The following is a 23,941-nucleotide window of genomic DNA, read 5'->3' as shown; positions in this document are numbered from 1 at the left end:
GGCTTTGCATGGACCAATGACGCTCATGTGTCATGAAGTGAACAAAATATCCCTTGGCACCTGAGATGGAATGCTGAGGGCCATTGCCAAGTAGGAATGACGCATCGAAATTTCCTTGCCAGCGTACCCCATGTTAAATGGACTTGCCTTGGAAATTCGCTGTGACATTGCATGTGTGTTTGAGAAAGGTGACCCTGCTCAAGGACGAGGGTGGATCCAGGATTAGGGTGTATCCTGCAGGTTTGAGGAAGTATCCCGCTCCTTGGGTTTAGGGCGTTCCCGGTTTAAGACAAGTTTAAGGCGTCCCAGTTTAAGACAATATGGGTTTTAGGGAAGTTCGAGGTTGAAGATTATTGCTGCTGGAAATAGGGTGTTCCTGCTGCCTGAGTTCCCGTTGAGTTCTCGTGAGATTCAAAAAGTATTTGGAAAAAAGCCTCGTGGAGTGGGTGGCAGCAGAACTGGGATTTCCCCAGAACGTGTGTAGAGGCCGGTGTGAGTTCGGGAATAAAGAATTGCTGTTTGAATCTACAAAGCTGTGAGTGGCTCGTGATCTTGTGCCCAGCCAAGACATTGGCAATGGAATAAGAGAAAAGGCTTCCTAAAGTAAATCTCCATTAGGTTATTAAAAAAAAAATCCTCAGTAAACACAACAAAGCAGAAATTACACACACTGTACTCTCTAATCCAGACAAAATGATGAAACAAAATTAAGAACAACAACAGTTGACAAAAAAACAAACAAACAAATAAACAAACTCTGATTGCTTGGGATTTTTATAATACTTTGCCAATAAATAGGTATGTTGAAAAGATAAAGTGCACACAGGCACTCTATGGAACAAAGGAAATGAGAACACGTATGAAAATCTCTGGGAAAAGCTCAGGGCTAAACAAAGAAGCAGCTTCCCAGCCCTAAGTGTCTCTATTATTAATAAAAACAATGATGATTTTAAAAGCAGGAAAATCAATATGAAAGTAAACAATATAAAAATTTACCAAAGGAACCAAAGGACAGTCCAAAAGGAATAGAAAAGATTGGGATATAGAAAAGCAGATAGATACATATTAGGAAAGGGATACCAAGAGCATTATTTAACCAACTACTGAAACTTAGTTGACAGGGTTAACCCTTGTAAATGTAGTCAGAAAAGAAAGGAGAATGATTTCACTATGCTCTATGGTCATATACTAAAGACTATGAAAACCTGAATTAAAAAGATGATTTTTTTAAGGAAAGAAATTCTAAAATAAACACAAAAAAGCCTGTAGGTACCAAGAGTTAATGAAAAAACGGGAAGAGGTTGCCCTAGTGTGGATAACGCCTTCAGGGAATCTGTAATGAATACAAGTGGGTAGGGAACAACTAACCAATTTATTCCATGGTCTTGAGACTAAAGTCAAATAAGAGTAGAAAGAAAAATAAAAAAATTAAGTTGGCTATGGGGGCACGTGCCTGTTATCCAACCTATTTGGGAGGTTGAGGCAGGAGGATTTCAAGTTTGAAACTTAGAGAGACCCTGTCTTGAGATAAAAAAATAAAAGGGCTAGGGGTGTAGCTCAGTGATAGAACACCTTTGGGTTCCATCCCCAGCATGGAGGAAAAAACTCAGAAAATATACACCTATTTCATTCTTACATGTAGATGTGAAGAATTTAGAGATAAGACAGGCCTGTGACCACTTCAAAGGGGAGACCCCGTAGGAAGGTCAGATAGACCTGATTCAAAGCTTGCTTCTCTCACAAATTTGCTCATTGCTAACCTTCTTGGGAGTCAGTTTCTTCTTCTGTAAACAGAGAACATAGTATTTATCTCATGGGGCTAAAGAAAAATATGGAGAAAATGTATGCAAAAATTAATACAATGTCTTGTCACAAGCACGTAATATTGGAAGATGCTGATTATGCATGTGTACTAAAGGGAATAAAACACCATAATTAAGTCAGATTCATCACAGAGTAGTCTAGCAAATGGAAAACTAGTAATTATAACACTCACAAGAGACTAAATAGTAACAATTATATGTTCATATCAATAAGTGCCAAAATGGCATTTGAAAACTCCGAAATCCATTAAAAATGCAAAGAAGGCATCTATATTTAACATACTTGAAGCCAATAGTCAACACTGTAATTAAGAGATATTAAAGGCATTGTAAATACAAACAGAAGTGAAGCAAGTCTGTCCATTTTTACCATTATGATTTAAAATTGTATAGGAGGTTCTTGTCAATGAGTAAGAGGGAGACCGTAGAAATAACAGAAGAGTAATCAGAAAAAAATAAAAAGACAAACCCATTACAGGCAAATTATGATTGATTACTTATGTAATCTGAGAAATCTTGGGTAGAGGCATTAAGGAAAAAGCATACAGGTACAATAAAAGTTAATAATGATCAATAACATTCTTCTATACTAATTATAACCTGTCAGAAAACATAATGAAAACTGGAAACCTCATTCATAATAATAACAAACACAAAGTAGTCCAAGGCATTAACTTCATGAGGGACGTATAAGAAAGAAACTGTATAGCTTTCACGGGAGAAAGAGAATCATTTATGAAAAATTATAATTTATTCAAGTTTTAGTTTTTACAGAAATTGCATATATTTTTAAAGCAGGGAACATGATCCATGCAAATGCATTCCCCATTCTTAAAGAGTCTCCTTTTAGGTAAAAGTCTAGAAAACACCTGCCTAACAAGCAAGTACTGAGGTGTCCTGCCCAGAGCAAGGCTCCTGTGAATGTTCTGGGTGAGACGAGAACCCACGTTGGTAAAGGGAGAGGGGATTTAGAAGACGTGGGAATGGGAACTGAGTTGGCATCTGAGTTTAGCCACAGATCCAGAGAAAAGACAGCCCATGTGGATGTCTCCAGGTCCTGGGAAAGCAGCATTGGAGCGGTCAGGGAGAGTGAGGTGAATGGGTCAGAGAAGGTGGCAGTACAGCAGGCAAGCATAACCCTAGAGGAACCCTGGAGCTGACAGTGCCCGTACTGTATGTTCATTTCGCACATACAGAGTCTAAGAATCAATTCCTGAACACGTGGGGCATTGCTGTCCCACAGGAAACAGACGGCATCATCAAATGGGGCAAGAGAGGATAGACTGGTGAAGGGACAATTTAAAAGGGCACGGCAGGGTTAAAGGAAAGCAGAAAGGAAGGTGGAGCTCTCAGGGTTGGTGAGCACCTGTTATGGTTTGGATGTGAGGTGTCCCCCAAAAGTTCACCTGTGAGATAATGTGAGAGGGTTTGGAGGAGAAATGATGGGGTTACGAGAGCCTTAACTAAATCAGTGAATTGATCACCTGATGGGATTAACCGAGTGGTAACTGAAGGCCGGTGGGGTGTGGCTGGATGAGGTCAATATATATATATATTTTTTTTTTTGTGTGTGTGTGTGTGTGGTGCTGGGGATTGAACCCAGGGCCTTGTGCATGCAAGGCAAGCACTCTACCAACTGAGCTATATCCCCAGCTAGGGATATATATTTATATCTGGCCTGTGGGGAGATCTCTCTCTCTCTCTCTCTCTCTTCCCCCCACCTCTGTCCTTTCTTATCATCATGCGAGTTTGCCACACTCCTCTGCCATGATGTTTGTTCAGCCTCACCTTGAGCTCCAATGAATGAAGCCTGCTGTCTCTGGATTGAGACCTCTGAAACCTTGAGCACCCAAATAAACTTTTCCTTCCCTAAAATTGTGCTGGTTGGGTCCTTTAGTCACAGGAATGGAAAAGCTGACTAAAACAGCACCACTAAACCTGAAATGTTTCCCTACAGGAATCAGGAAGGAGAGCTGCAGCTGGAAGAGAGGGTAGCTGGACAGAAGTTGTGGCTCTGGAAGAGGACTGCCCACCTGCAGCCTCCATAGGGAGGGACAGAAGGAGGTGGCTTGGGGATAGTGAAGTTAGATTGGGAAAGGAAGCCTATAGTCAGTCACATGTTATCACTGTTCTAGGCTCTGTACTAAGGAAGCCCACAAATGGTTGGTTTTATTCATAAATGAGAAGAAACTAAGCAAGCTAAATATTATTAAGCTAACAATTATTCCCAAGGCAATTTTTGGATTTAATGCAACTCCACTTAACATTCTGACAGGATCCTTTACAAGCTTGATGACATGATTTCAAAAATCATTTGTAAAAATAGAAAGACAATAATACTGAGGAATATTTTAAAAAGAAAAGGCACCTCCATTTCTAAGCCGTGGCTTATCAGCTTTGATGCTTCTCTCTCTCCCTTACTCCTCCGCATCTAATCCATGACAAAATCTGCTGCTGACAGATAGGCCCATTTACTATCCCCCCCATCACCAGCTCCACCACCACAGTCCAAGCCCAGCCATCACTGCTGACTCATGGCAATGTCCTCCTAACCCACCTTCTCACACACCCCTGACCCCATCCAATCTGCTCTCCACGTGATGGCCACATATGGTCCCCTCTCTCTCCCCTGGCCTAACCTCTTCAGTAGCTTTTCATTGCTCATCTCCTTCCATTCTTTCTTTCCTTAACTCATTTTCAAACTGCTTCTTGCATTCATGCAACACAATTTATTGAGAACTTCAATGTGCCAGACAACGAGCAAGGCCCTGGAGAGATAATGAGCAAAATCAGACTTTGATTCATGCCACCTCCCTAGTGATTTAAAGACAAAGGACAATAAACATTTAAAAAAAAGATTCAAGTGTGTTAGTAATTTCAACCAAGACCAATTTAAAATAATAAGATTAATTTTTTATGACCATCAAATTGGCCGAATCCAAACAAGAAAAGCTTAAATTGAATGCTGAGAAATAGATATTTTGTTCATTATGGTTAACATGGTGAATCAATACAAATGTTTCAGAGACGAATCTGGCAAGCAATCTCAAGTAAAAAAAAAAAACAAAAAAGATCCCACATCCTTTGAGCCAGCAGTCTTACTCTTGGGAAATTATTTCAAGGAAATAATTTCAAGAAAAGAGGAAGGTTGGAGGAGACTTTACAGACAAAGTTTTTACTGCAGTACTTTCTAAGCTAGCAAAAGACCTGACATCACCTAAAAGGTCAACAAAAGAAGAGATGGATAAATGGTTTGGAATAAACTGCCATAATAAATTATGATTATGAAAGGAAAATCAAGTGCAAAAAAGTAGGACTCAGTATGTTTGAATGTGAAGTAGGAACTCGGTCAGTGGATGGATATGTAAAGGAATAAAAATAGTTGCCAAGTGTTAAAGCGGTGGTTTTTCAAGTGATTGGATGCAGTAAATTTTAAAGGTAAGTGACCCAACAGAGAAGATGGTTGAATTTCATTGTAAAATTAACTTTGATTATGTAGAGTGTATTTCCCAATGGCCATATAAATATTTTAAGTAACACAATAATGGGATTCTGGATAAATATTCTTTTCATCAATATGTACTTTTAAAACAGTATTGAAACTGATGCTGTATCAAGAATGGCCGGGGGTCATATGCCTTCCATTGTCTAAGAAGATGACAGAGTTTCTACAAGATGGAAGCATTTGTCAAAAAAACCCAGGAGCTGTATGCAATGAGAGTCAGCAGCTGATAGGAAGCTCCCAATTCTGTGGCAAAGACTGGGCATGTCTCCAGACCTTGGGACATCCTGATGTGCCTGGTCACCTTGTTCCTGGGAAGCAACTGCTCCTATAGTTCCTGTGCCTGGGAACTAGACTGAGTGCCTAGAGCAGATGCTGCAGGAGCTTGCAGTTTTCTTAGTGCTTCAGGAATCAGGAATTCCATCAGGCTCAGCAAATCTAGTCCTTCTCTTGCTGACATCTAGTTAGGATTTCTACAGAATAGGTCTTTCTACAGTGGGCCCAGCAGTTCAGTATGGTACAGAAGTTGGTACCAGCTGAGTTTCGTGTTTGTATAGTCAACCCTTATTAAAAGATGCTTTGTGTTTAAGACATTTAATTTTACTGTAGAGGACAGATTGCCTCATGACAGCCCCCAGAGGGAGACAAAAGGAAATCAGGATCTTAGCTCTGATTTTGGTGGGGACCCTTGCTGGCTATGTGATCTGAGCCTGATTTCTTTGTGCTTCACATTTTTTGTTTGTTTGTTTTTCCCGTTACAAAATTAGGAGGTAAACTTATATGATCCAAGCTTAAAAAGGATTTTTAGATCTTCTTGATTGGGAATATATTAAGAGGATCTCACTATTTCCGGATGGCCAGCAGAGATTTATGTCATTAAAAGGAAGGCCAATGGCCATTTAGGCCATTCTCCCACCTCCCTTTCACGGCATCTAGTCTCCCCCGACCCCAGGGTGGGACCTGCAGAGTGCTCTGTACTCCAATGGAGGGAACCCCAGAAATAGCATTTGGAACGAATGTTTTGTACCAGAATTGAGAAGAATCACCTGCAGATGTGGCCCACTGTACCAAATGGTTGAAAATACAGGTGGTGCTCAACCCTCCCTGTTGCTCAACCCTCCATGATGAGTCTCAAGTTTCTCAGAAAGTAAGAGCACCTTAAGGTTGCTATCTGACCCTATCACAGAGGTTCTTAAAGTGTGATTCACAGAGCCCTGAGGACCCCAAAACGCTTTTGAGGGTCTGAAAGGTGAAAAATATTTTCATAGTAATATTAAGACATAATTTGCTTTTTGCAGTGTGCTGACATTACTGCTGGCACTGAGCACGGGTCAAGGTAGTGGCCTGAACTGTCAGCACTCAACGTTTCTTCACTGCCACTGACTCACAGTAGACAACAGAAAAGTTAGTTTCACACAAGAATGTCCTTGATGAAACAATAAAAATGATTAATTTTATTAAATCTCTACCTTTTAGTGCACATCTTTTTATTATTCTGTGTGACTAACTGGGAAATATGCAAAAGCACTTTTGCTGTATATGAAGTACTCTTATTGTCCCAAATGAAAGCACTTATGTGTTCTTTGAGGTGCAAGCTGGAATAGTTGCCTTTTTCTGTAATAAAACATAATTTTTACATGAAAGAATAAATGACAGACAAGTCATGGTTATTCAGACTTGGGAATGAGGCAGAAATTTTCTCAAAAATGAAGTGTGCCTGTCACTTCAAGGGAAACAGCTGATGGGTACTTTTTGCCAATGATAAAATTTAAGATTTCAATCAAAAATCAGAATCTTGGACAACCTGAATGCATTCTATGAATTTGATGGCTTTGCAACACCTAAACACTCTTCAGATGAGAGTGTTCATATTGTTTAACGAATGGTCTCGGCATTTGGATGATCTGTATAATTTAATAAACCAATAAATATGTTGAAGTTCTCAGTAATTTTTAAGCAGATAACAATCTATGATGTTATCAAATTCCATTCAAGGTGGAAGGTAAGCAATGCATTTTAGTGTAACCCAGTACAAACCCATTGACTTAGTTTCATATTCCACGGTATAATCGGCCTTTAAAAATCATCATTTGTAGAGTTGGTTTTAGTATGTGGCATGGTATCAAAGATGATTTATATTTGTTTGGAAAAGCTATTAAAATACTCTTCCCATTTCCAGTTATGTATCTGTGTGAAGTGGAATTTTCTCCCTGTACTTCAACGAAAAACATACCATAATAGACTGAAAGCAGAAACAAAGGTGAATGAGAATCTGTGAGTCTTCTATTAAGCCAGTCATTTAAAAAACTGGCAGAAATGTGAAACAATGCTTTTTTACTAACTTTCTTTTGTTATGGACAGCATAGTAATTTTCATAAAATGTTTTACTTATGTCACTTCTAATGAGTTTATTAATAATTTACTATATATTACTTTTTAAACCAATTAATCAATATTTTAAAATTCATTTCAATTTTTGATATGGTGAACACACATAAACAAAAATATGTTGAAGTTCTCAGTAATTTTTAAGCAGATAAAAGGGGCTCTGGGAATAAAATGCTGGAGAATCACTGTTGTAAGATCCCTGCAGAAAAAGTGGTGTTTTGGATGACTGATTAACAAAGGAAGAGGGGGATTTGGTGTCTTTCAGTTTGCACTGGTGTGGGGAAGCTTCTCTGCGTTTGGTGACAGGATTGGTTATCAAGACAGGATCTGTAGCAACAAAAGGAAATTTACCTACTCCCTAAGACTGATAGAAATCATTTTGGGGAACAGAGATTTCAAGGTCCTGAGGTGACCTTCCCTGTTCTCTTCCAAGTGTCTCCAGTTCTCTGAGTGTTCAAGTTCACGCCTTTCCCTCCAAGAAAAGGACAGTCCAGCCTACAGTCCCTGTTCAGTACTGGCCATCGTGACTAGGTGAAGGCTAGACACTTGCTTCCCAGGACATAGTAAAGCCAGACTGAGCTCAGAAGTTGGTGCCTGGTCCTGGTCCTCAGCCTGCCTGGCTTTTGTCCTGGAGGACTTCTCAGTCCGGTGGGGAAGCAAGGCTCCTGAAGAAATAACTGCAGTATGATATGAAAAATGCTATTCTGTACATAGTGATGAAATTGTCCAACCAAAAATTAGGATATGATCTGACAGTATAACGTAATATCTGATAGTGGAACAATCTGGGGAAACTAGAACTTGCGTCTGCTATATTTATGAAGAAACTTCCAGCAACTCCACTGAAATTCTCTGCAGATTTGTATTTCATTTGCCCCAAAGACCCAGAAACAATGGTTTTGTACCCCACCCCCCCCACCAATTCTGGGAAATGATGGTGGCAGAACAGAAAAGGGCAAAAAAAAAAAAAAAAATCTTAGAATCACAAAGGATGAGTAATGGCCCCCTAACATTTTATTTCCTCTGGGTTAGTGGATAGAGGCCTGTAGGAAATTTTTTCCAACATACTTGTTCCAAGTGGTTTTCTCCTCCAGGCAGAGAGTCCAAGTTTGTTCACACAGGTCTTCCACACTAGCTGAGGCACATCAGGCTGAATCCCAGAGTCAGAGGATTGAACTAGTAAGAGGCTTCTAGGATCCCAAGCCTCGAATGTACGTGGGTAAAATTAAACAATAGGGCTCTTGATCTGCCAAGAAATGTTGGAGTCCCCCCTGGGTGGGATGTTTGGGGACTAGGAAGGTTTTGGTCTGGCTTGGGTCTTCTGAAGTTCCAACCATGTGCCCTTTTTCTCCCTTTTCCTTTGGGGCTTGGCTCAAATTCCTCTTTTTAATCTCTTTCTGCCATTCCCACCGTGCCTTCCCAGCTGTGGTAACTCCAAAGTGAAATGCACAGGAACAAAACAGACAAAGAGCAGGAAAAAAAGCTGCTCAGTGCCACACATGGACCTTCTGCCCCCCACAGCCAGAGAGAACGGGTAAGCTCAGGCCTAAAGACAACCCAAACTGAAGGCAAGACAAAGAGCCTGGCAAACCCTTGTTTGAAACTTGGACCCACCACTTATATTTGACTCTGGGCAAATCATGACATCTCTCTGGTCCCCAGTGAGCTTAACCACAAAACCAATTTATTTTGAGGACTAAATGACATTACATATGTAAAAATGCTTGGTCCATGGTAGGTTCACTATCATAGTTAAAATGTTTTACTTCCTTCTGTGTGATGGTTTGATTAACATCTGGACTATTCTTTGAGTGAAATGAGAACCTACACGGATCTTTTTTGATTCACTCTTATATCTCCAGAGTTTAACAGAGTGCCTGGCACATGGTATGGTTTTTAAATTTATTTACTTATTTATCTTGCAGTACTGGGCATCATGTTGGGCATTTTTTTTTTTTTTTTTTTTTGCGGGGGGGACAACCGTCTCAGAAACAGGGATAGGGAAGGTCCTGATTAAGGATCTACTCCTAACTAGCAATTTTGGGGTCTCCTGATTTCTCTCATGGATTGATATTGGCTATCTAGAGCATGATGTCATGAAGAAATTGAAAGGTGGCATCTGGAACCAGTAGGGAAGAGGCTGACGGATTGCCAGCCATCACCTGCTGTGGTTGAGGATGTTGCTGACGTTGACATGAGGAGTCAAGAGCAAGTCACTTTACCAGCTGTTTTCATCACAAAGGCCTCTTTGTAACTATGGATTACAATTGAAGACTGAGATTACCAAATGCCTGTCCTGAAGAGAAGTAGCACGACTATATTAGGGAGAGTTTTTAAGTCACAGATTAAAAACAGAACAATGCTATGCAAAGAAGCAAACAGCATATCACTACTCCATCTGCCTGTCTTAATGAATTTACTTACTTGAAATGCACGTTTCGTGAATCAATTGATAACGGTGAGCAGAATTGACACATTTCAGCTTGTCTGTCCCACATTCAGAACTCTGACAACCTGTACTCCCTCAACCCACAAAGTAGCTCTCTACTTACGAGGGTAATCCTTTGGATGTGTCTTCTCAGACCAATTTCCATAGAACGTGAGTCTGTACTTGGCAGTTCCACAGGCACAGCAGTCTAAGATTGGCTTGTCAGTCACCCCATCAAATGTGGAATCTGAAACAGAAAAATCCCTGAGTTAGGAAGCAAAAAAGAGCCTTCTATAAGGCAGTGCCATCTTGATTTGTCTTATCTTTAACTTCTAAAAAAAGAAGATGAAGTACAGTTTTCATCGATTTGTAAGACTCAGAACCAGGTCAGTACTTGGGCTACAAAGGATTTTTGTAGACCTCTTAAGAACGAAAACTAGATTTTGAAAAAAATAACATCAGAGCTTGTGTTTGAATAATTTTGAGGATATCTCTGGGACCGATAGGGCAGAATCTTTGAGTCAAAGGAGGGGTCTTGGAATACTAGGGATAAAATGTACTCAGATATCCTTCTATCCCTCTTCTAATGGGATTTTCCTACCAAATTTTCAGAGGGATAGGCATGTGTGTTTTGTCCAAGAAAAATTATCCAGGGCCAAAATGTCTAGACCTGAGGGAGAGGCTTTGAAGGACAGCAGTAAGAACAAGTAGAGAGACAGAAAGAACAACTGAAAAAAAAAAGTTTTTTTTTTTTAATTGCCATGTAGTCACCTCACTTCTTATCATGCTTTCAGAGACTGTACTGGGAGGGGTGGGGGTTGGAAATATGTTCATAGGTTCAGGTTTGCTTCTGAGTATAGAAGCAGCCAGGAAAAACTTCAGCTCCTCTCTCCACCCCCATTTTTTAGCTGTGAATAGCTGATAAGTAGGGAAGGAGAGATTACATGAATAAATTCAGTATTTCCGATTGTCAAACCCACATTCCTAACTGTGCCTTGTTGCTTTTAGTCTGTTCTGCTTCCTACAAGATGAAAACAATGACTACAGATGCAGCTTGCTGCAATAGCTTTTTCTTTAGTTTCCCTAGCAGTATTCACATAAGTCTTTTTTTTTTGCAAGTTGGACATTTATTCTTTAATATTACACAAAGAACAGCAACAAAGAGCATAAAATAATTTTCAATGTCAGAAAGAGCATTTTGCAGATCTTCCTTTGGGAATTCACTGGGTTCATTGGGTTTGAACATGCAAAATAAGTGATGCTCGATGTAAATTCTAGGTTCTAGGATAGAGAAAAAAGTATGGGATGTGGTAATAATAACTGCCGTGCATTGATTCCCTGTATATGCTGATCCCTCTCCATACGTCGTCTCATTTATCCTCATAATCTTAAAAGGTAAGTACTTTGGTTATCCCCATTTTACCAGTTGGTAAACTGAGATGGATTAGGAAATGTACTCAAGATCACCCAGAGCTAGCGAGTAGTGCAGGCCCAGGTCATTGGGGGTCCAGACCCCATTCCCTTAGTCTCTGTATTCTGTCATTCCAGGAAAGTCATCTGGATTTGTCTACATAAACAATGAGATTAAAAAAAATTGGGGGTTGTTTCTGTTTAGCTTTTTCCAAATGAGGAACAGTGCATTTAAAAAATTACCTCCCTCCATAGCTTCAGGATTTCCAAACAACCCCCAAAATGAGGACTGCAAAAACTCAAAGTGGAAATAATTGACTACTTTTTTGTACAGTTAGGAAAGGCCAGAGCATTGTCAGCACCTAGGAGCAAGTATACCCGCCTCCCTACCCCCTGCCACTATGTATGCATAGAGCCTGGATCTGATTCCTGGGTAAACCACTTTGATCAACAGGGACAAACCCCATTGAATATAGTTCAGGAAAGGCAGCATAAACCAGTCACTCCTGAAGACTTTGTCCTTTTTCATTCCCATTACGATCAACTACAGTGTAAGAAACCAAAACTAGCTTTGATAACCAAATTCAGAAGAGCGAGCACCTGCTGGGGTTTCGATTGTAGCAACCAACTATGGTTAAACAAGGCAGCAGTCATCTCTGGTGGACCTCCAATAAGGCCAGTTGGTAGCGTTTACCTTATCAAAAGGGCTTTCAGATTTAGGTGCTAAAGTTAAAGAGATTTCCAACAATTTAAAGAAATGCATTTATAATGAACCTTTTGGAATTCCAAAGGAAACTAAGCCTTCATCTAAAAATTAAATTTCAAGGTTTGAAAACAAGCCTTTCCTACTGAGAAAAAACTACTGATAATGAACCAGGCTTTCAAAGAGTGGTGAGGAGGAGCCCCAGTCTGTTCCTGCAGGACCGCGGCAGGGCTGCCAGGTGCAGGAAACTTCAGGCAGGAGCAAGGCTGAGTTTCCCTTCCTCCCCACCTCTACTCTTAATCCCTTGCCTTCTCTGCTTTCTTTGTTCTTCTTTCCTTTTTCTTCTTTTCCCCATCTCTGCTCATGTGCCGCTGTCTTCTGAGTTTCTCTTTATCCTTCCTCCCCTTGGTCTCTCTCCTTGGTTTATGACATGGTGTCTGTGTGCATGTTTATTACAGGTCACCTTTTTGAATATTTTATGTTCCTCTGTTCTTAATTGTAAGTAACTTAATGTTTATGTTGCTTTTTAAAAAGTAACGATCTCTATTACTTTTTATCTGTATGGCACTTAATTCTTTCCCTATGGATTAATGGCTTCAATTGGGGGGAAAATTAATGACTCCAAGTTTCACGACCCCCTTTCTCGATAGATTTGATTTGACTCAACAAGGAAGCAAAGAATACACAAGACTTTAATGAAAAAGCTGGTGATAATTAAGTGATAATACATATTTTAAAAATCCCTTTGCTCTGTGCTTGCATTTTATACACTTTCTTAAGGTGTGTTGACTGATTTCTTTGTTGGCTGATTTCTTCCTGGGGCTGCTGTCTCTGGGGATCATCTACAACTATATCTGATGAGTCTGTGGCCCAGGACCTTTGCCCCCACCCTTTTTTTTCCTTTGGTCTACTATGTTGCCACTGGCTAGTGGCCCTGTATAGAGATGCATGATTAGTCATGTTGATAAGCTCTTCATCTAGGGGAAACAACTAAGTATTGCTATGCCATTTTATTGGCAGCGTTATATCTGTTATATCTATAGAACTTAAGCCCATTTACACCTTAGACAAAGGTTTTATACAACATCTGAATTGAGCCTTTGGAAAGTACCCTTTAGTTAATGATTCCTTTCAGTTACGTGGGGATAGGATGTCACTGAAGGATCTCCTCAGAACCCTGGAATCCTGGGAATAAGGCTGTCCTCTGACAGACAAACAGAACTACATGCAATGAAGCGATCAGCCACTTATGGGGGAAGACCAAGAGGTGGCCTATGAATGTGTGATACAGAACCTCCACAACTCCACCCCTCAGTTGGACTTCCCTTCATAGCAGGGGAATCAGTACTAGGATTCGCTCAGGGACCACAAGCCTTAAGAGGTGAGAAAGCTCTCTGCTTGGAGAAAGGCTGAGTGACCCTTTGGTTAGTTAAGTACAAGAAGGGAAAGTCCTCAAAGCCATGTATGGTGGTGTCCCCTGGAAATTAGCAGGGGGCCCTGATGACAAGGTCTGACCCTGATGGCAGGTAGGGCAGGGCACCCTCTGACTCCACAATCCTCCACATAGAACTTGGTGGTGCTGCAGCTCATCTGTAGGGAGACAATGCATTGACCTGTCCAAGGGGATTCAAGCTACTGAAATAGGACGTATTTGCTTTGACGGGAGGGTGGTAGTTTAGGACACTGGTTCTTTGTGTCAAACCTTTCCTCTACCTCTGTCTTTATGAGGTGAGGAGAGTCATTTAGACTGTTCCTCAGGCTCTTTAACTGTACAATAGGAATCATATCATCATCTTTACCACATAGGGTTGTCGTGCAGATTACGTGATTAATGCCTATGATTTCCTCAGAATAGTGCCTGGCATATAACAAGCACTCAGAAAATATTAGCTATTATTATTATTTCCCCAGAAGACCTTTATCAACCTTTCTTAGTAGCTTATGATTTGCTAGAGTTGGAAAAGTTTATTTATTCTCCAAAGACCAATTGCTCCAAATGCAAATAAAAGTTCTGCAGAAATGAATAGAAATGAGATAGTTAAGCTGTATAATTATAGAACATCTTCTATTTTTATTTAGTTATCTAATGACTTCTAAACACATTCAGATGTTTAAGGTCTTATTTTTTTTTACAGTAAATTAATGAACAAACTTTTGGAATCTGCTAACTACAGCTAACACTTATATAGACAGCATTTACTATGTGCCAAGGAGGCAAGGCACTACTTTACTTAGGTTGCCTTATTGCTAGGAAGGACAGAGACAGATTCAAACTCAGGCCTGATTTGAATCCAGGACCTTGTTTTAACCTTCCCAGTATTCCTAGACTCCATGAGCTTTATCAGAATGTCTCAAAGGAGAGGGGGGTTGATGAGCTTGCCAATCTAAGTCCCAGAGTCTTGAATGTGATGTAATCACAAGACCAGTGGCCCCATGGCATCCCTGTACCCTGCTGGCCTTCCCTGAGGAAAATCCCCCATATTGTCCAAATGTCACACGAGTTCCTTGGGGTGATTTTTTTCCCAGAGAACCTTTATAGACTTTTTAAAGGTACACAATTGCACATTCCTTAATTAAGTCCTGTGAGTTATTCCAAGGAACCTCTCCAGAATAATCACTGTTTCACAAAAATAAGACGACGACACCAATATGAGGTACATTATCTCCTACCCAGGGAATCAAGCTGAGTAATTAGAGCTTAAGGCGGATCCAATTATCCACAGCACACAGCCAGATTAAAAATCGGAGCTTCGTGAGAAAGTAGAACCCCCGGGGACTCAGAGAGCCCGATCGCCTTAACTCCTGCAGCAGGATGCCTGAACTGAAGGAGCCCCTTCTATTGATCTGCCCCTCCCCACCCGCAAAAACTTACCTTGTTCACAAAGTTTCTTGGTGAGAGAACCTTCATCTTGAAAATAAATGATGCGTTTCTGTACAATGCTGGCCCTGTGGGAAAGAGGACATAGCGCGATGGTGAGGATGGTTGCCAGGGATCAGTCAGACATGGTCCTTGTTGGGCCACCAGGGCTCTGTGGCTCTGGGCTAGTCATCCCAGCTCTCTGTGCTTCCGTTTCTTTATACAGAAATTGGCACAATAATAATAACTATCTCGTAGTGTTGCTGTGAGAACCATCAGAGAAGGTATGTCAAGAGCTTAGCACATGCCTAGAAGCCACTCAATATTAGTTATTGAGTTGTTGTCAGTAATATTATTATAAGGCAAGAAAGGGAACTAACAGCATTTTCAATACCTTTCTCAATGGTTCATTTTACTCTACTCTTCATATTAAACCACTGAGGCAATTTATAGATCAACCGAATTCAAATTATAGAAGCATGTCAAATCTCTTCCTGAAGGGGGAAAAAAAAAGGAACCTTAAAAATATATTTTGATTTGTTCTGAAAATGTCATTCTATATCTTTCCTGAAAGTCTAGACAAAACTGTCTCCTACATTCTGAACAAAGACAACCTCAGCTGTGATCTCTCTCCCTCTTAAACATGTCAAACACAGGCTCTTAGAATTTGGAAAGCATATTTTGAGGTTGAAAGACGACTTACTTTTGGTCAGCACATATTTTCTCTTTAATCTGGAATTGCAGACACTCTACTTCTTTAACTCACTCTGTTGTTTATTTTCAGCTGGCCTTGAAGAGGTTGAATCCTGAAACCCAGTGTTCCAGTAATTTGAAAGTCTACAACACTTAAAGTTGAGACGGTGCCAATAAATCTCGGGCCATTTCTATCGATTCTCTTCAGCAATGGTCCTCAATCAAAAGGTAATTTTCACTTCGATTCACCCTATTTAGCAGATAAAGGCGTCCCTCAACTCCATTACAGCTGACCACACCGACTGAGTGCTGGACTCACAGGATCTGCCCTGGGTCACATGATCCCATGCCCAGGGAGGGGCCGTGTGTGCTGGAATCTGTGGAGGACAGAGGCGATTTCCCCGATGGTCTGGGCCAAGGCCAAGGCCAAGATGACTTTCCAAAGAAATGTCTCCTTGACATCCAGGCTTACACAAAAGAACACAATTCAAACCAGCCTACAGCTGTCTTTTACGGCCTTTCTCCACCCAAGAGAGATGAGATGTTGAAATAAATGAATGAAATATGCTTCCTGTCTACTCAAAGCTACTTTGATGATTATCCATTCTATGGACCATTAAGTGGGAAAGTTTCCTCAGACCAAGAGAATAACATTCACCCCCCACCAATACCACCACCAAGCCAAATAACAAAGCCTTTTGTTAGAGCACTGGTCATCTACCAGCCTTTCAGAGTGTCCCTACCCTGTGCCCGGAAGGACCCCTGGAGGAGAAGGAGCAGGTTTGGTGGGAAGTACCCCAGGCCCCCACAGTCTTGCTTCAACCAAAGGCGCCATCCTTATTTCAACCACAGCAGTTTCCTCTCCATTTGTCTTCCTGCTGTATTTATTTATCCCCCCCCCCACCTCTTTCTCTCTTTTTCTTTTTCAACATGTCATTGCTGCTTAGTGGCTGGCACTGGGGGAGGTATCAGGGACACTGTCTTGAACGAGACAGATAGGACTGCACTTCCCATTCTCAAAATTTACAGCACAGTAGGGGAAAGCATCAAAGAACCAAATCCACAGCTAGTGATTTAACCCACCCGTGATGACGTGCCACACCGGACACATTCACACGTACAGCAGAGCTTAGCACAGGGGTCTGGCCAAGCTGGGAAAGGTTCCCCCGCAGAAAGGACAGCCAGGCTCAGATTTAGAAGAGTAGGAGTTACTTAGGTAAGTAGGAGGGAGAAGAAAGGCAGAGGGCATCCTTAGGAAATCCTTGAGGTGGGAAGGGACGTGAGCTCACGGGAGAACCCACGAGTGGTAAGTCAAGGAGGTGATGTGAAATGAGCTGTGGAGGTGAGCAGGGCTGTGTCACCCAGAGCCTGCAGGGAGATGGCATTTTACTCCATGTTTAATGAGATAGCTTTCTAGAGCATGCCCTGAGGACCGAGATGATCAGATTTGCTCTTTTGAAAGGGCACTTGGGCCACCAAATAAAAATGAGTTGGAGTGTGGCTGCAAGCGTTCAGAGATCCCATGCAAATTGAATTCTGTTTCACCTACGTTTTCTCGCTTGAAAGTTTTGGAAACCACTGATCTAGAGGATAACATGCAAACATCTGTCATTCAAGGCTCTTTACAATTCCCCCAAACAACCTCTGTCTTCATTTGTCACCACTTTGTGCCGAGCTTGCTGGGTCCCAGGCTTTTGAAGCTCACCTTCTTGTCTGACCCTCTCTTCTGCTCTACCGGGCCCTTGCATAACTGCTCTCTCTCCCAGAACCTCCCTCGCCAGCCTCTACTAGCATCTGTAATGGATCCCCTGAACTTTCTTCCTCCTATTGTGAATGGGAGGACAATGGCAGTATCTATGATTTAAAGGTATGATCAGGAAAAGCAATTGCCACCACCTTTTGAAAAATAAGATTGTAAAGATTTGGGGGGGACCAGAGATAGAAAACTTGTATTTCCTCTAAAATGTCTCAACTGCCTCACCCCTCAAGGTTTTATAAAATCTAAGGTAGACAATCTCTCTTTTTAATAATCACTGTCATTTTTGAGCCCTTGTTATGTGCAGTTTATACTATGGAAACACTATATATATATATATATATATATATATATATATATATATATATATATCCTCAAATTTTTCATCTGAAATGCTTGGGCTGGATATACTTTTGAATTCAAAATTCTTTAGATGTTAGACAATTAAGATGGCACTTATTCCATTGATGCCCCCTCCATAAGCAAACAGCAATATTTAGCAGCAAAATCTTAGATGATTCATACTGAGGGTAAATAAACCCCATAAATGGCTTCATATCAGTTAGGTAAGGTTGGGCAATATTACCAAAATGCTTTGGTTTTCAGTGGGACTTAGATAAAGTTCTGTGGCTATTCCACCCTTGTCTTCCAGGTGAGTATGAGGGAGGTTCAGGGAGGTTCAGTAACTTGCCCAGGTTTGGAAGTTTCCCTTGCTTACTTGCAAAGTCTGTGATTTGTCTTACTCTCACATGGGTTGGAAGGAGTCAAACTGATAACATATATACAAAGGACAATTACTCTGAGGCTTTACTGGTCAATGTCATCCCACATTGATTTTCTTTGGATTCATTTAAGCCTCTCATGGAGCACACTGTGGAGGGCCAGGACTGTGGTGGTCTCCTCAGAACCCGAATCGTGATCTCCTGAACATTCTATGCAAAGGCTGAGCTTGGCCAGTCCCTTATATCATGCCCTTTGGGCTTCAAACCCTGTGTGGATCAAATGGGGAAACCAGTCTTCTGTCTCTCCTATGATCTCTGTGCAATGCCTTTGGAGCGCTCATTCCAGGCACTCTCAGCACCCACCTCCGTGCTACCATATTTTCCTCCCAGGCCTTTACCTACCAGACACACACACACATGCACACACACACACACACACACACACACTCACACACACATGTACACATACACACACATATAGACACACACTTCAGTTACCTAATGCATACCCAAGGAAGATCTTTCTTCCTTGAGGTTGACCCTGTGACAGGTGTCCTTCCAATGACAGCCAGACTCTCTGGGCTTCTCTGAGCACAACACTTATTAACAATAACTACCTAGTTAGTATTCTGTCTCCCATGCTAGATTTTAAGGCTCCTGAGAGCAGGAAGAAAATCTTACTTATTTCTATGGGTGACAGTGTCATTCTAATACTGGGATTCAAGGAGGAGGAAGAGGGCTTGTGGAGAAGGAGAGCATTTGTGGCAGTAGGACACGATGGTAGTCATTTAGTGGGTAATTAGGTGTAGGGACCTGTAACTCAGGGGAGGGTTGAGGGGGTGTGGGTATGAATGTGAGGGCCAAGGTGAGAGTTGAAGGATTTGGAGTAGCCGATGTCACCAGGGAAGGTGTGTAGAGTGAAATACAGGGTCCAGTTGAGCCTAGAATGCCAGGGAGGATTGCCATTCACCTTCAGACATGCTAGCGGAGAACAAGACTTTGGAACACTTCATGGTAGAAGATACTTCTCTTTATTCTTTGTTTGGTCACCTCCTGAGAGAATTTTGCATTCTGAGAAAATGCATTTTCCTTTGAGTCTATTCCCATTAAAAGTATAAAACTCAGCTGAGACTTATAAATCATACTATAGTTCAGGAAAATAATAGTTTTATAAGGCAAGAAAGCTGTTAGTAAGAATTCCCTTAGCATTTCAAAATGACAAATCTTCTCCCATTCCGTGTTGCAGTTTGGCAGTCTTTTTGCATAGCATTTGTGTGCTGAATGCTCTCTTATCATGAGAGAACATGGAAGGAAACCTAAATTAAAGTTCTCAGTATGTGAGCTTCTCAAACTTCAGAATATTGAGGTTCTAAGTAACTCACTAATCATGTCAAAAGTTTTCTTTTAAAAATAATTTCCAAAAGTATCATCCTAAATCTTTAAATTGCTTGATGGGCCCTTTTCTGACTAATGGGCTCATTCATTTACTGTTGTTTTTCCTTGGGGAATTTGCCTATTGTGGTAAAGTTAAAATTTGCTAAGTTGTGGGTTTCCTGTCTTGTGTTAAAAAGGGTGGAGAGGGGAGATCTCAGACACTGAAGTACATGGGAGAGACCAGACCATGAAATAACTTAAAAAATATGCCTGGCTCCTCAGTGGCTGGTTTATCACCATGCAAAGATGATTTGCAGAAGGTCCAACTGCAGCATGTTGAACTTAGTAGCAATTCGGTATATGGTAGCTGTTATGGTTTCAGATGTGAAATCACCAGCCTTTGATGAAGTTCCTGGCACATAATAAGTGCTTAATAAAAGGTGGCTATCATGACTGATGTCAGGTCTGCCTCCTTCACTTAGGGAGGAAGGAATGAGGGTGCTACCTTGGCCAGCTGCTTCAGACACAGATAATAAATGAACCTTGGGTTTGTGGTCTCCAGACTACTTTTTGCCAATCTTCTTCCCAATTCCAGTAAATTCTCTATTACTAAGCATTTCTTGGAATACTTTATAAAATTTCTCTATGACTTCAGGAATGTTTTTCCATAGAGGTGCTTCAGTTTATAACCAGCAATGTTTATTCCCATCTACCAAAAGTAAGAGTAATGTGGAAGGACCCAGGAATAAAATATTGAAGGCATAGTGATGGTATCTTAGGGTACTGAGGGTCTCTGTGTTATTTTATTTCATGAGGATGTCAAGTGCTAACCTGACCTGGTCTCACATTCACCAAGAGGCTGTGTACATGTCATGATGCAGCTTCTTACAACTTTCAGGTGGGACCTCAAGAACTAGAACTGTGTCCTGAGCTAATAGGTATCCTAGAAGCCCATGATAATGTACCCATAGTGGTGCCAATAACTGAAACAAAAGACAGAGGGGTAAAAATAATTGTTTTTTTTTATTTTTTAGGATTTTTATTGAGGTAATTATAGGTTCACACAAAATTATCATAGAGATTGTTCTCTTTTGCAAAACTTAAGTTGTTATGGTTTAGACATGAGATGGCCCCCAAGGCTCCTGTGTTATTGCAGGAATGTTCAGAGGTGAAATGATTGGATTGTGAGAGTTGCGACCTATTCAGTCCATCCCAGTTTGAATGACTGGGCTGTACCTGTAGACAGGTGGGGTATGGCTGGAGGAAGTAGGCCATTGGGGATATGCCCTAGAAGGGTGTGTCTTCCCTGTGGCCACTTCCTCTCTCTGCTTCCTGACCCCACCATAAGCCCAGCAGCTCTCCTTGTCTTGACCCTTCCCCTATGATGTACTGCCTCACCTTAGGACCAAAGCAATGGATTCAGCTGTCTGTGAACTGAGACCTTTGAAACCATGAGCCCCAAATAAACTTTTCTTTTTCTAAGTTGTACTTATCAGGTGTTTTGTTACGCTGATGCTAAAGCCGACTAAAAGAAATTGGTACTGAGAATCAGACTATTGCTATGACGAACCTGACCACGTGATTGAGAAGCCTTTGGAGTTGCTCTTTTGCAGATTGACTGTGTTCATGAAGTTTCAGAAGGAAATGAGGACTCTATTGAGAATTGGACTAGAGGCCTATTACGTTGTACTCTAATAAAGAACTTGGCTACATTTTGCCCATACTCTGAGAATTTGTGTGAGGCTTAATTTAAAAGTGATAGACTAATTAATCTGGTAGAGGAAATTCAAGACTGCCTGGCATCCAATGGCATGGGTATCATAGGCAGCTTTTTAGCTAGGTTTACTGTGAGAATCTGTGAGAATTGGGGGAAGAGAATATAATCAAAGGATTTAAGAAATTTGTAGATTGGCCAGAAAAATGCATGTAAAACTGGGGCCAAGGAAGGTGTGCTTGTTAAAAAGATTATAGTTCCTGAAGAGATGTTAAGCACTTTGCATAGAGATAACAGGAAAAATGGCTCAAGGGTATCTCAAGAATTTGCAAAACCACACTCATTACAAGCTCAAGGATGTAGAAGGAAAATTTCCTTTGAGAAGAAATCATGGGGGCACCATGCTTACATGGGGGTGGGGGGCTTGGGAAGTTGTTTCCCTGTGCTGAGCTATGCAGGTATTCAGCAGTCCCTGCAGCTATGATTCCAGGGGTCCAGGCATTGTGCAAGCTGGCATCAGGCCTTGGCATCAAGAATTCAGGAAGCTAAAGTTAAGGGGTTATGGGGTCTCTAGTGAGATTTCAAAGGAAGACATAGAAGGCTAGGTAAAGTGTAGCAGGGTTGGAGTCCCTACAGGCTGCCCCTGAGAGGGCAAGGCATAAGGCTGTGAAGGTGAAACCAAAGCTGGAGTGGATACCCCAGGAATTAAGAGACACCAGTAACTGTCTGCTGAGAAAAGCTGTTGGCTATGGAAAGAACCAGGCTAAAGAAAAACCCATGTGAGCAGCAACCAGTAGGGCCAAAGGGGTGGGGCTATGCAAGCCCTTTGAAAAGCATGTCTAACATCTTTATGTCCCAGATGCTGTACGCAGAGTTGCAGGTGGAGTTCTGGAAACAGTTTGCTCACTGGGTTTTCATCTTGCTTTGGTCCCATCTCTTCTTTCTATACCCCCATTCCTTCCTTTGGGAAATGGAAATGTTTACTCTGTGCCACTGAATATTGGACATATGTAACTTGTTTACAATTTTTATACGAACTTACAGTCAAGAGGTGGCCTTGAGTCTCAGAGAAGACTTTGTGAGCTTGAACTGTGGGCGATGCTGAAACTGTTAAGACAATGGGACTCTTAGAGATGAATTAAATGCATTTGGCATTGTGAGATGCACATGAGCTTTTATGAACAGAATGCTATGGTTTGGATGTGAGGTGTCTCCCCCCACCCCAAAGAAAATGTGTTAATGGAGGAATGTTCAGAGGTGAAGTGATAGGAGTGAGAGCTGTAACAATCAGTCCATCCTAGTTTGAATAATGGTTGGTAACTGTAGGCAAGTGGAGCATGACTGGAGAGGTTGGAGGTATGGCCTGGGGCAATGTGTCTTCCCTGGGTCTTCTTCCTCTCTCTGCTTCCTCACCCCACCATGGGCTAAGCAGCTTTCTTTGGATGCATCCTTCCCCCAGGATGCACTGCCTTGTGGGAAGCCATTCTCGCACGTGATTGGGCACCTCCCAGATTGGGTATGAGGCGCTCTGGCTAAACTGCGTCAGAGCTTTCCCCATCCTCTCCAGGTGCGAGAGCCTGTCCATGTGGGGGTGTAACTGACCACTGACCCTGAGGCCAATCACTGACCCTGACCTTGGAATGCTGCCCCCCTTGACCTTCATTGGATGGAATTTTCCCCTGAATTTCTTGTTCCCCAATAAAAGGCCACTCCCTCGCATGCTCTCTCTCTCCTGCTAGCCCTGAGTAAGCCTTGCTGCCCTACCGGGTGGTTCGAGGTGTGAGCCAGAGAGGTGAGAGCCGTCTCGGACCTGGTCATAGAAAAAGGTAATTGAGTCTGTGTGTTTATTTTGATCTCACTAGTTAACTTTTATGCCAAGAACCTCTTTAATGAAACCAGTGTGCTGGTCGCCTGGTGGACTGCCTTATCTTTGGCCCAGAGCAATGAACTCAGTTGTCTATGGACTGAGACCTTTGAAACCATGAGCCCCCAGTTCACTTTTCCTCTTTGAAGTTGTTCTTGTCAGGTGTTTTGGCCACAGTGACACAAAAGCTAACTATAACATAAGTGTCACAAGTATAGCTGGGATGCTGACGTTGATAGAATCCCCTGGGCTTGAGAGTGGTAACAAAATTGTACGATGGCCTAGCAGAGAGCCAGATCATGCCATTCTGTAGAAAATGTGCCTAACCTACCACTCTCTAGGACAAAACTGACCCAAATGACTCTCAGACATACAGCCTGTTGGAGCCCTCCAATCAACTACAAGTGCAGGGGTGACTCAGCCATGGAAAGGCCATTTCTGGCTGAGATAGGGTGGAGGTAGAGATGGAGCTGGGGGAAGTGTTGACAGAAATGAGGTCAATCAGAAGGAACTTCTCAGAAAAATGGCACTGGAATCTGAGAGGCCAGGTCTGTAACCAAGGATAGGAACTTTGCAGCAGTTAGAGCTACGAACCAAAAGATTAAAAAAAAAATGCCTATGCCAGGTCTTCTGCCCAAGATGGACATTGGACACCGTGTCATCTGCTCTGAGAAGACATTTCAACCTTTCTCAGGAGCATGAGCTTC

The 23,941-nt window shown here is 41.7% G+C and overlaps 1 protein-coding gene across 1 annotated transcript in view; it reads right to left on the bottom strand.

Annotated features, from left to right (window-relative positions):
- SPON1 (spondin 1) overlaps window positions 1–23,941 on the bottom strand; it is a 279,589-nt gene that overhangs the window by 137,238 nt on the left and 118,410 nt on the right. Inside the window, exons 4-5 of the mRNA XM_081279190.1 lie at window positions 15,127–15,200; window positions 10,266–10,388 (exon numbers count right to left, since the gene is read on the bottom strand). Coding sequence (XP_081135316.1) covers window positions 10,266–10,388; window positions 15,127–15,200 — 197 coding nt within the window. The remainder of the gene's footprint in view (window positions 1–10,265; window positions 10,389–15,126; window positions 15,201–23,941) is intronic.

This window comes from Spermophilus citellus (assembly GCF_964194105.1).
Source record: "Spermophilus citellus genome assembly, chromosome: 2".
Taxonomy (NCBI): domain Eukaryota; kingdom Metazoa; phylum Chordata; class Mammalia; order Rodentia; family Sciuridae; genus Spermophilus; species Spermophilus citellus.
This window is presented reverse-complemented; position numbering and strand designations above follow the sequence as displayed.